The sequence below is a fragment of the Symphodus melops genome (assembly GCF_947650265.1).
Source record: "Symphodus melops genome assembly, chromosome: 15".
Classification (NCBI taxonomy): domain Eukaryota; kingdom Metazoa; phylum Chordata; class Actinopteri; order Labriformes; family Labridae; genus Symphodus; species Symphodus melops.
This window is the reverse complement of record NC_136705.1, coordinates 12,867,830-12,880,614: the sequence shown is the minus strand read 5'-3', so window position 1 is coordinate 12,880,614 and position 12,785 is coordinate 12,867,830. Positions and strand designations below refer to the sequence as shown.

General features: G+C 39.2%; 2 protein-coding genes and 1 long non-coding RNA gene across 4 annotated transcripts in view; 1 reads left to right on the top strand and 2 right to left on the bottom strand.

Annotated features, from left to right (window-relative positions):
* Positions 1-319: 319 nt before the first annotated feature.
* On the bottom strand, positions 320-6,326 carry mdh1ab (malate dehydrogenase 1Ab, NAD (soluble)). Its single transcript, XM_079362480.1, has 9 exons — positions 6,230-6,326; positions 5,591-5,689; positions 5,000-5,096; positions 3,305-3,480; positions 2,956-3,078; positions 2,653-2,829; positions 2,034-2,147; positions 1,718-1,807; positions 320-1,230 (listed from the first exon to the last, which is right to left on the bottom strand). Exons 1-9 carry the CDS (start codon positions 6,230-6,232, stop codon positions 1,108-1,110), a joined length of 1,002 nt encoding a protein of 333 aa, XP_079218606.1. The 5' UTR covers positions 6,233-6,326; the 3' UTR covers positions 320-1,107.
* Positions 6,327-6,468: 142 nt separating this feature from the next.
* Positions 6,469-12,785, top strand: part of wdpcp (WD repeat containing planar cell polarity effector) — a 71,780-nt gene continuing 65,463 nt past the window's right edge. The window contains exon 1 of one of the 2 annotated variants that reach the window (XM_079362472.1): positions 6,469-6,965. The gene's annotated coding sequence lies outside the window, so the exon portion shown is untranslated. Of the gene's footprint in view, positions 6,979-12,785 lie in introns of both variants that reach the window. The other variant, XM_079362471.1, reaches the window with a different exon arrangement.
* Positions 10,783-11,285, bottom strand: LOC306835626. Its single transcript, XR_013780677.1, has 2 exons — positions 11,039-11,285; positions 10,783-11,006 (listed from the first exon to the last, which is right to left on the bottom strand). It is a non-coding gene; the product is annotated as an uncharacterized lncRNA (long non-coding RNA).

Below are 12,785 nucleotides of genomic sequence, written 5' to 3'. Positions count from 1 at the left end.
ATCTTTGGTTTGTTGAAGGAGTTACTCTCTGTATCCCCAAGAATTTCAAAAACACTTTTATAAAATGATACACGCGCACTACAGTGTGGTCCAGTATCATGAGCATCAACTATGAATTGTGTCTTATTGTAACACTCAGTATTTTTGTCTTCTTTTCTATTCCCCTTTCACCCTTCAATGTGTCCCCCCCCCCAAAAAAACCAAAACAATTATTTTTTCCTCTTATTTGATGGAGGTTTTAAGCAGATATATGATAAATGTAAGTTTTCCATTTGTCCAGCACAGAAATATAGATATATTTTTAACTTAAAGTCAAGAACGCACTTAGTTTTTACTTTATTGTACTACAAGGATGCCAACACAAAAAGTTGGAATACTTTTACAAAACAAACTTAGATAAAAAACCCACACCAAATAATACCACAACTGCATTTTTTTCAGCTTTTAAAGTTATTTATTTCAGAGTTAGAGAACTTAATGTACCACTGACTATATGTAACAAACATCCAGGTTTCATTTACCCCCAGAGAAAAATAATTGCAAATAAGCTGGTAACAGAGTTGGTGGACTTTCAGGATATACTGTAAAAATAAGGTGGAGTTATACTAATGCATTATAGTTTACGGAAAATAATGATTTGCAGTAAATAGTACAGTCTAAGTGAACCTGATGACATTTTTATTTAACGTCTTGAGAGACAGTGCGAATCAGAGTACAAGGTATGTAGTGCAAATGGCTTTGACAGTACAAAGATAACTATTGAGACTGTAAAGGGGACACTTTCAAAACTTTTCTTTAACTGGCCTTATTTTGATTTACTCTGAACAATCTTTTCATTTTCAGAAAAATGTGAAAGGAAACCTAAACTAGCCAATGAAGGTCACGGTTTGAAATCTTTGCTGTTACACATTTTAGTGCAGAGGCTTATTTCTATGCTCTGCCTCCCAACGCAAAAGTATAAATCCATCTTTACACCTATATACACTGACTCAATCTCTCTGTTTCTCACACACATACTGCAGGGTTTGGTGGAGTGCTTTCTCACAAGCGCGAGTCTGGAGTTTTGGGGCAGTTTGAGTGCTGGTTGGGTGGCCTTGAAGGTTCTAGTCATACTCCCAGGAATTCCACAGCCATGTCTCTCTCTTCTATCAGTTCTGCTGCTGTGGCGTCCATCTTTCCCTTGGAAAAAGAGTTGATGGCCAGGCCATCTACAATCTTCCAGGACTTGTCCTGAGAAAATAGCACAATTTCATAAGCATTGATTTTTTCGTAACATACACTAACAGACCTTAATTAATCTTATTCCACTGATGATGGTCCATCATTTCTAGTAACTCGATTGCTTTGTTCAGACTGCCGCCCAAATCTAATTTTTCCCCAAATCGGATCAGAATCCGATCTAACTGACTGTCCACATTACAAATTGCAAGTGACCAGATCTGATCTGCCTGTCCATATTGACATGGTCTGATGTTCAGATTGAGTCAGATCTGTAGGAATCCAATTTAAAACCACCTCCTCAAGTGGTTTGAATCAGATTTGGAAAAATCGGATCTCATGTGGCCTTTTCTGTTTAGACTGGCAAAAAAAGATCAAACCGCACACAATCTGGATGAGCTAAAAATCTAATTTGGAGGTGCAACGTGAAAAAGGCCAAAGTGTTTCCCCACTCTGAGGAGACATTTGTTAGATTTTTAAAAAAGCAGACCGATCTCACCTTTATCTGGACAGGGAATGAGTAGATGAGGTCGTCTGGGATTCCATAGCTGTTGCCATGCGAGTAAACACCCATAGAGATGAATTCACCCTGAGAAAGGCAAAGAAAAGTGAAGAACCTCGTTACAATTCAATTTCAAGTACAGTTCATTGTTGCATATTCCAGATGAAATATATTTCATTCAAACTCTTACTTTATATTTTCATTTACCCAAAACATAAATTGGAGGGGGTCATCTTTCTCAAAAACTATTAAATTCAAATTGTAACTCCTTGACAGACATTATAACTTCAGTCAAAATAAAAATGGTAGTTACTTCAGGAGTGCCGGTCCAGATGTCTCTCATGTGGTCGCAGATGGCCTTGGCAGCAGACATAGCACTGGAAAGCTTCCTGGCCTTTATGACAGCAGCTCCTCTCTGCTGCACGGTCTGAAAAAAGGTAATGTGGCAGTCAATGGGAATGTGAGCAGAAGAAGCACACATTAGGAGGTTATCCTGTGTAACAGAGGTTTCTTCTGTGAAGGATTTAAGACAATGGCTGACATATCTGCAGCTGTCATCTCAACGAATGTTTGTCAATGGTGCTAAAACCATCTAAAAATGACATCTTAATATCCATATTTGACATAAATTTAAAATCTGATTGCACTGCTTATCGGTAATTATAAATGGCCTGATTTACTTTTTAAATTAAGTTGCTTCTATTGTCAAACACATCTCCTACTTTTATCTTAGGAAACGTCAACAGTTTTCTTTAGATTGCAAAAAAATATATATGTCACCTTGTTTATTTCCTATACCTCAGCAGTTCAGGAAAAAAATAGTTTGCATCGCTTAGATTTTTTTAAAACTTCCTACAAGAACCTTGCCCCGATGAAAAGTGTAACACAGTCTAGTAGATTTAAGCGTTTTGAAAGAAAAAAAAAAAACTCACAGCAATGAAGTCTCCTTTAAGCCAGGCATCATCCTTGACTGCTTCAAAGCAGGCTAGCTCGCTACCAGACATGTTGACCAAGCAGTGGTGCACATCTGGGTACTGGGTGGACGAGTGGTTGCCCCAGATGATTACGTTCTTAACATGGGTGGCAGGAACTCCACAGCGCATTGCCACCTAAAGGGGTGGAGTATAAAGGAACAACAACATTTAAAATACATGATTGGCTCGGACAAAAATACATTTAAAAATTTTAAAAATAATACGGCTGCAAAAAATCTTATTTTGAAGGAAAATCTGAACCTGAGAGCGAGCCCTGTTGTGGTCCAAACGGGTGAGGCAGGAAAAGTTCTCCTTTGGGATAGAAGGAGCAGACTTTGCTGCAATCAGGCAGTTGGTGTTTGCTGGGTTTCCCACAACCAGGACCTGGAAACACACAACTCACATTTTAATATAGTACCACTGTTACTCTGCTGTATTAACTAATGTATGAACATACACTCAATGGAACTGGTTAGCGTAGGGAACATTTTTCCAACGTGGGAAACAATGTCACAGCAGTGACTTCCCCTGAAGCAAATAGTTAACACAAGTCAACACAAGTAGAAAGAGATTGGGCGTCACTGTACATCAGCAAGTCCTGCGCAATTACCTTTACAGTTTTCTTGGCAAACTTCTCCAGGGCTGCTCCCTGGCTCTTGAAGATTGACACGTTTGCTTTAAGCAGGTCTTTCCTCTCCATGCCCTCCCTCCTAGGCATGGAGCCCACCAGGATGGCTGCATCAAGGTCCTTGAAGGCAACCTGCTCCTGGTCAGTGGAGACAATTTCTGTGGAAAATTTAAACTAATTTTAATACACGTGCTGCCTTATTTTTAATCCAAAAGAGCGCTTTCGCAAATCCTAAAGGACACCCCTTTTTCCACCTTTAAAATCAGTCCTCTGTAGTCTAAATAAAACATTTGTGCTGAGCTTTGGTCAAAATATAACGTGAATCAAGCATCAGAGGTTTGTGACCCTGATGTCACAATTTTATTCTCTTCACGAGAATCCCATTGTGACATCACAAGGAGAGCAAATTTGAGTACTTTTCTCAATGTTTTAAGACTTGTGCAGGCAACAAGCAAAGGGCTGGATTGGTTTGTTTCACATTCTGTGGGTTGGTAGACGCCCAGGTTGCTCAAATATATGTTCAAAAAAAAAATGTAAAACTGGATTTTTCATGATGTCGTCTTTAGCAAACTTAAAGGCTCCATACCAAACAGATAAAACTTGACTCAAAAGTACTCAGTTTTGGTTTCCAGTCAATAAATATACCAACTTCACACCAACTTGAAATTAAGACAATACCACCCTCATATCAAAATGTAACATAGATAACATTTTACAGGTCTTTAACTTGTTTCCGTTTGGGTAGATTCTAACTTGTAACAAAGAAGGTATTGTATGCTCAGTAAGCTATTACTAAAGTATGTGATGAAGGTGGAGTAAACAAACTTGTCCATACACTCCCTTAAACAATACAATACACACGTGCAAAAACTCCACTCCCTTATTAAAAATTTGCAAATTTAAACTATTAAAATATTTTCATAATTTATTTGATGATACACACACACACTTTTGAGAAATTCATTTAGGGTACATCGTGTGTGACTAGTTTGGTACTATACAACTGGCCCATCTCAGTGCATGAAGCGTTGTCTTTGCAGCACAGTTGGTTAATACTGGGGCCTCTCACAGCCTCTATCCAAACAAAGCAAAGGACAGCATCAATTCAAAGGAAAAATTCCAGGTCACAATGGAGGTGGCCCAAATGGCGCCTCACGACTGAGGTCATGACAGGGGTAACTATGATGACACAGAAAACCCTGATGGACATCAGTGCCCACATTTGCCAAGTGTCCCAGAGAAGGAAGAAATTCCTGAGTTAAAATTAATTTGCATTTTCTGATAATTTGAGAAGCTGTATAGTGGTTAGCAGCTCCAAACAGTGAATTATATTCAAAATATTAAATAATAGATTTAAAACAATCACATAGTTCATTTTCTCAGTGAGAGCACGTTAGCGAAACGGCACATGGTTAAGCCCAGAAGATCTGACAAGTTAATCTAAGCGAGTATTTGTGTGTATAATCAATAATTTTATATCTATATTTTTATGCATCTCTAATGCTTAATACTTTGTCTTTCTTTTTCTGTCACTTCTTTCTGTTGATAAATTATTTTTATTTAAACATGTAAACACAAACAAACAAACATGTAAAGATAAGCTTTCATTAAAATAGACAAAATGGAAATAGCAACATTTTACAGAGTTAGTTATTTTTTCAACACAAACATGGCTACCTCTTAGAAGTGGGAGGGCACAGTCCTGAAGCTCCATGACAACTCCTTCAAGAACTGGCAACATGGGCGTGATGTCCAAGAGGAGCAAGACGACGGGCTGACAGAAGGAGTTGGGGGGGGGGGGGTATGAATGGTATGAGATGAATTAATCATTGTGATGAATTGTGATTAATTAATCATTGTGAATCTAAATGAAATGTACTTCAATAATGATTCCCATGTAATAGGACATGACAGTCAGAACAGGGGAAGGGCACTGTCTCTGGAAAAAGGCCTGAGCCATGTGGCTTTCTGCCTCTGCCAAGTGGATCAAGTGTTTTTTTTAAGTTGACCTAAGACGCTTGGCACTGGATTTGTTTCACTAACTTCAAGGACAATCCTGTCAAGGCACATGGAGTGCAATTTGATCATTTTCCAAAGGGGGGGAATATCTATTCAATGTCACCCTCAGACATGACCTGCAAAACTTGTGACATCCACAGCTGTTCATTGGGGACTGTCAGGATCTGACAAACAGGCTGTCATGATGTTGCCCTTACAATTATAAGATAAGTAGAATTGAGTGCATTATGCAAGCACACACTTCTTTACCTGATCTTTGCCAAAGACATCTCCCTTGGCAATGCTGAACAACAGGGAATAGGCAATCTGCCCTGCAGCCCCAGTCACCAGAACTCTAATAGGCTCAGCCTGTAAGACACAAAGCAAAGTTAAAGAACACATCTATGAGTACTATTGGCATTACTTTCTCTAAGTGGACGGGTGTGAGAGTGACAGGTTGATTGTAAATCACACGTGGGCCCGTTGTTAACTATTTTTGTCAACAGGATTTACTAAGGCAGGGGATCAGTGTAAAAATAGACTGTGCTTCTTCCTCAGTGAGCTCACTGTTGCATGACAAAACCAGCACATCTATTTAGGTTATCAAGTGCATCGATCGCCATCTTTCACTGAACAACATTCATTGCAAACGTATAACACTAATATTACATGAAGACATGATCATTTTGACCAGTTCTAAGAGGCAGGCTACGTAATGTAACAAGGTAGTTTCACTGCAGTTTCAAATATTGTGACGGTGAAGTTGTGTAGCCAGCGTACTTTACTAAACTAAAAGTTAAACTTGAAGACAATTATTGTGATTAAATCCAAGTAGTCACAGTCAAATCACAACCTAAAAAATGCATTACTAACTAAGGGGTATCCAATATTCATGCTGCCATTACTCACCATGTTCACTCGACAGCTTACCGTACTCGCTCTCCCACTTCTCGATCCACCCTGAGGTCACTCCTATTTAAGCGCTCAGTTGATCACGACACTTGTAACGGCTTGACGGCATAGTGAAGCTCCAGGTATTTGTAGTTTTTTTAGGGTGAATGTAGTCAGTAGTTTTTTTTTATAATTGCTTATTGTCTCTGTCGCCAATAGACTGAGGCTTTTTGTGCATTCTGACAAAGGATAACACCATAAAAAGCAGCTTCCTACTGGATCGTATAAGTTAGCTGGTTAGCATAGCCACCAGTATCTGACGTGCCGCTTGTTGTTGCTTAGCGACCGTTGTAGTCTAGTGTCCAGCTGCAGCAAAGAGCTAGCAGCTCGCAGAGAGTTACTGTTTTTTAGCTTAGCTTTTGGAAGAAGGACATGAGAGTGAGAAGCATGAGAAGTTACAACAACGAATGACGTTCACATAAGTTATTCGTATTAGACGAAGCTTGGGTTAAATGTTTATGGTGAAAAGCAGGCGTTACGTTTGGTTAATATGCTAACCATCCCAAGTGAGTAGCTACTGGTCCTCATGTGGCATCAAACTGTAACCAGAAGTTGCGTACTAAAGTAATATATATGTTGAAAATGAAACGCATTTATTGAGTTTCATGACGTTAGATAACGCTAAATTCAAAAACTAAAAACCACCGGAAACTAGGAGCCTGGAAAGATCACAGAAAATAAAGCTTTCATCACTGTAAGTACTCAAGGTAAGTTAGAAATCATCATTTCTCCTTCCCTTCACTGTCTGTATGTTTGTATTTCTCTGTTCTTCTATATGTATTCATGGAAACGAATATCAGTGCCCTCAGTTTCCCAAAGCGAAGGAATCATTTCAAGTCTTTTTATCATCATTTACAAAGCCTTGTTCAGCAGTCGACTTCCATTATGTGTTTATTGTTTCCTTGCCTTTCAATGTGCTTTATGTGTGGACAGAGCACAGGGTTAACTAACACAACAACACATATTTTAAATGATGTTTAAAGTCAGTCTCCTTATCTTTGGTTCCTCCCGGCAGGTGTAATGACTGTATTTCTACTCTCTCTTGATTTGAATGAAGAGATGGTTATAAATGTTTCATGGACTCATTACAAGACTTGAACAAAAAGGAGGTAATGTTACACCTGGCCGGCTTCTGACTGGTCTCACTGTGGTAGTTTTGCCTGAAATTACATAATGTGATCTAAAGAGATTCTTTCCTTAAGTGTTAATGGTGAAGGAATCATCCTCAGTATTTTGATTATGTGACAGATGTTTGGGGTTTTTCTTACACAGCAAGGCTGTGGTCAGATACATGAATGACAACATATTGATTGCATTCAGATGCACAAGACAAGCTGTTTTGGAAAACATTTGAAGTGATTTAGCACAATATTATCATTATTTGAAGCAGCTTTGAACAATTGTTTTTAAAGCAGCGTGTTATTCTGACCTGTGGCTGGCTTTCATATCAGAGGTGAAACATCTTCAAGAACTTTAACCAAGTGCAGTTGCCTTTGGATTAAACTTTTGTATTTATTTATCAGCTTGCTGCTCTTACATGACTTTCTGTTGCAGTATAAAGAACACCTTCGGTAGGGGGGGAGGATTGTGTAGGCTTTCTTAGATTTGTTTTGTCTCCAGCATGCATCAAGACCACTGATTATTGGGTTTCAATCAACCTGTTGCACACCTAGCAGTAGCTCCATCACTTTTTGCATACATTTTAATTAATTTCTTGTTGATATAACTGTTACACAAATGAAATACATACCTTCTTTATCCCTTTGGTTTTTAATTGTTTTGATATTAGAGAAGAAGCATTATTGGATTTGTTAAAAGTAATCAAGGCTGTATCGCAATATAATCCTAAAGATTGGAATTTCAAACAGTAAATTGTTTAAACCGTATGATTTAATAAGTTGAGTGTTTTTTAGTTGGACTAGTTTGGTGGTAACGCTCTTCCATGTGAAAAATACAATTCTCACATCATGACAAAATTCACCTTTACGTCCACCTGTAGTGTCTCTAACACGCTAAAGAAACAAAATGAAAGCGAGCAACTGGTCTTCCTAAACATCCAGAACTGTTCCTGCTTTTGTACCTCCCCCTGCAGGTGACGTTGAGTGACATGGACTCATGGCTTCTCAAAAGCTCTGTGTGTGAAAGTGTCTTTCAGAGCTGTTTGAGGCAGCTGCCACATGCAGTCCCTAACTCTCTCTCGCTCTCTCTCTCTCGGCTCCTGTTACATTTAGTCCTACTGTGTGCTATCTGCTTGTGTCTGCCATAGGTGTCTGTGTGGGACAGACTGCTGCTCAAAGCAACCTTTTGGCTAGCATTGCCTTTACTCTGTATCTATAGGTAATTTAACATTTGATATAGTCAGTGATCTAGTTTATTGTTTCAACTCTTCCTCATTATGTACAGGGTGAAACTTTTTACCCCTCACACAAACAGATGGGTAAAGTTGAGATCCTTTTTAAAATTGTGGTTGGAAATCAGCATTCAGTTTATAAGCTCAGATTTACTTGTGTGAGGTGCTTTTATATGTGGTTCTTTTTTCATGCCACTAAGTTATATTAACATGCTTGCAAATTGCCTAGTAGTGAAGGATTTTGATAATCCTACTATTTTGGTTGTATGGATACAACAATACAGTATGCTCCATCAACACATTGATGTCAGTGAAGGCCGTGTTTGTCGTGGGAAAAAAAACTGTTTAAAGACCAAACCCATTACTTATACTTGCCCAGCACACACAGACAGTCAGCTGCAGTTAGCAACTACAGCTAGCATAACTTAGCAGTTCAGTTAGCTTTTAAGGCAGGTGATGTACAGTATCCCTCAGAGGTTGGTAGGGACAGAAACAGAGGGAAATAAGTCAGGTGACCGCAGTCAATACTTTAAATAAATGTTAATGTTGCTCCGTATCTGCTTATAAATATTTAAGATGATATATTCTCAGTGATTTGTAATCAGCTTCATGGGCTTCAACAGATAACGTCCCTTCCTGCAGCTTTTGTGGAAAGTCGAACCCAGGTTCGTGGAAAAATAAAAAAGTTATACAGGAAACACAGATAGACAGTGAATGTCTCATTGTTAACATCAGTTATCTGTTCTCTTACTAATGGGAGATAAAACGTGATTTAATGATGTGACAAAGTTACATATGGCCACTTTAAGTTCATATCTATTAGGTCTGAATTATTTTTTATCACAATTTCTCTGATGCTGTTTAGTCCCTTTAGGTGCACCATGGGTAAGCTTCAGCTGCGTCTCCTTGTAGTCACGGCGATGGAAAAAGAAGAGCTATTGCAATATGCTACGTAAACACTAGGGGACACTAACTGACAAACCCTGGCCTTTTAGGTATTTTATCAGAGAATAGTATCTGCAAAACAAAATACAGTCTAATTATTATTTTGCGTTCATTATGTTTCATGTTCTCCATTTCTAAACTTTAGTGTCCTTTTTTTAATGTTATTGACAAGTTTTATACTAAGATGCTGTCGATAACTCAACTTCAATGTGGGAACCATTCTGAAGAGGCCAGTGTAGAGAGGCCAACGTTTTCTATTAAAAAGATGCATTTGATTGCAATGATCAGAATTGAGCTCTCAGTATTAGAACATGTCTGAGTGAAAGAGGACAAAGTGTACCGTGTGACATTAAGGTACATTTTTCTGAATGTATTTTATATATTTTTTTTATTTTGGGGAGGATCGATTGTTATTACCGTAAATTCCGGACTATTGAGCGGACTTGGATATAAGCCGCACTGGCTAAAAATAGGTTAAAAAAATGTATTTGTACATATATAAGCCGCACTTGATTATAAGCCGCAGATGTCCACGTTATAACAAGAGCTATTTACACAGAAAGACGTGACACAAAGACATTTTTTTAACTTTTAATGAAATACGTACTACTGGTAACATCCGCAAATATGAAGCCTACTGTAAATCCTTTATCAAACAGTGTCTGTAACGCGGCTGATGAAAAAGATGACCGTAATATATTTCACAGGGAAAAAGTCCATCCATTCACTGCCTCAGAATGACTTCATTACTCACTTCCTCAGTCTCTTTTTCGTTGTCGCTGTCAGTGTCAACTTTACGTGCAGCAGCTCTATTAGCTTCTTTGACAGCCTGTTCGATCGCCTTTAACTTGAAAGCTGCATCATATGCATTTCTCCGGGTGTTTTCCATGATGAGGGTGCGTGCATAAAGCGCAAAATGACTGATATTAAGATCCGATGTGACGAAGTCAAATGTTTTTGCGGCACAAGCTCATTGTCCCGCAAGAAAAATCCATAAATAAGCCGCATCGTTTTAAAAGCCGCAGTGTTAAAAACCGCGAAAAGTAGCGGCTTATAGTCCGAAATTTACGGTATTCCAATTCCTCCTGCAATAGCATCCCATGACAACAGAAAACTATCAGCCTCTGAATCAAGGACTGTATGGCCTGCCATACAAACCCTTTACTTTTATGTCATTGGTACTGATGATTGTCTGGAAGTTGTTTGTTTATTGGAGTTGTTTTTTATTATTCTTTCTTGCTGCTAGCTTGCTACTTTAATAGAGAACCAAAGAGCATCTCTAAACGTGTTTGACTGTACTTCAGTGTACAGAGGGCTGTAAACACAACATACAGGTCAGACTTTCATTTCGCTTTTTGGACTGATAAAAACAGCTGGAAATTTGTGTTTCAAACATTAAAGCATCACAGAAAAAGTCTGTCTGCGACTGGTGGAGTTAACCTTCCAGGTGCATATAACGAAACATTGAAAACGTAATGCTTTCCTACATCACGAGCTGCCGGCCCATCAGCGCCTCTGATGTGGGGATCTATTAACAAGTCAAACGATAATTGCCAGTGGGCCTAACAACATTCTGGGGAAAAACCCCTTTTGTACTGCTTGTATATAAAGTATAAATTAGCCTGTCAGTGTGCTTGGCTTTCATGCAGTCGTCAACGTGTTTAGCCATCACAATTCTCCAAAAGTTCCCTAAATTTGCAATAAAAACAACACATGACAATGATGGCTTTCACATAAGCAGCACATGTGAGATAGTCTGCCGCTGCTTTAACTGATATTTGACGAGGAAGAGTCCTTTTTGTTTATTTTCTTCTCTGGCAGTTTCCACTGTCAGGTTGACATGAGGGGATTAAGCCTACCTTGACTTTGAAAGGAGGAAATCCGAATGAAACCAAAAACAGCAGCAGCGCACATGATAATATCTGGTGCCAGTTTGCCATGCTGGCCTGATCCTGCGTGTGTGCTGTAAAAACATTCCGCATTGTGGGTGTTAAATCCCACCCACCGGCCGAACCTGGAGCCCCGCAGAAGCCATGGAAGTGGGCAAAGTTTACATACGCTCATCTCTAAGCTAAACACACATGCTTATCACATACGCATACTTATACATGTGGTTAGCAATGCCTGCATATTACACACACACACACACACACACACACACACACTCATGCACTGTCTGTTACACATCTCTCTCTGCACAGTGCCTCCTCTGACCCATCTTTCATTCCTTTGTCCGATCCATCTCCTCCTCCTCTTTTGTTCCCTCGTTATTTCACCTCCCTCATCTCCACCCTCTCTGTCCTCCTACTTTATCTCTCCCTATTCTGCTCCTTCACTTGTCCTCACAGAGTGCACCTGAGTGACCCTGCTACGTTGGCAGCTCGGAGGCAGATAGCCGGCACATCCACCGACCTCATCATCGCCCTCTTATCTGCCTTCCTAGACCAAATAGCCCTCACAGTGTAACAGCAGACACGGGGAGATAGCAGGCTGCATTCACACACGCTCGCACACTCACATAAATACATAAACAGCAATCACAGACTCAGAAGACAATTGCACCATCTCTTCTGCTATCGCCAATCATACAAGTTCTGTCATACGCTGTTTACTTGACATATCTGTGCCTGAGTACTGTCATCTTCTGTTTTAGATTAGTTGACTGAGGTTTAGATCAGATGGAGATGATTTTCCGTGTCCTTTTATCCATGTGGTCATGTCCTTTTTATTTACTTATACATGCAGTTACCATCATTGAACAATAGGTGTCAGTATATGGCTATATTTACTTTATTTAGTGCTTGGAGATTGGTGATGATTGATTGGCTGTGAAGACTCCAAAAACACTTGTAGCTGAAGCAGTCCCTTTTTTTGTCTTTTTCTTTACTGAATCTGAGCATTTGGTAAACCATTGCTTAGGACTTAATCGTTAAGCACATTTCTCTGTTAAATTGTGTCAAAGTCTGAATGACCTATTTCCATCAATAATACGTGCAATTTAGAGCTAACTATTTATTTGTTGGACAATGTAGTTTGTATAACCGTAGCAACTTTTTCCAAGGCTTACTCACTTCCTACACATTTTCGAGTGTTCCATTAAAGAACTGAAATTAGTTAGATAAAATCACTTCCACTTCACAATTAAGAATCTGAAGTCAGGGGCGCCGGGGGCCTATTGATTTGTGCGCACCATTCACAGAGGCTGTTGTCCTCGAGGCG

Excerpts from the sequence above, each read along its gene's own strand:
- mdh1ab (XM_079362480.1), bottom strand. Across the intron at positions 5,097-5,590 it reads ATGTCTTTGGCAAAGATCAG|CCCGTCGTCTTGCTCCTCTT; the intron begins GTAAAGAAGTGT and ends TCCTTCTGTCAG. Across the intron at positions 1,808-2,033 it reads TCTGGACCGGCACTCCTGAA|GGTGAATTCATCTCTATGGG; the intron begins GTAACTACCATT and ends TGCCTTTCTCAG.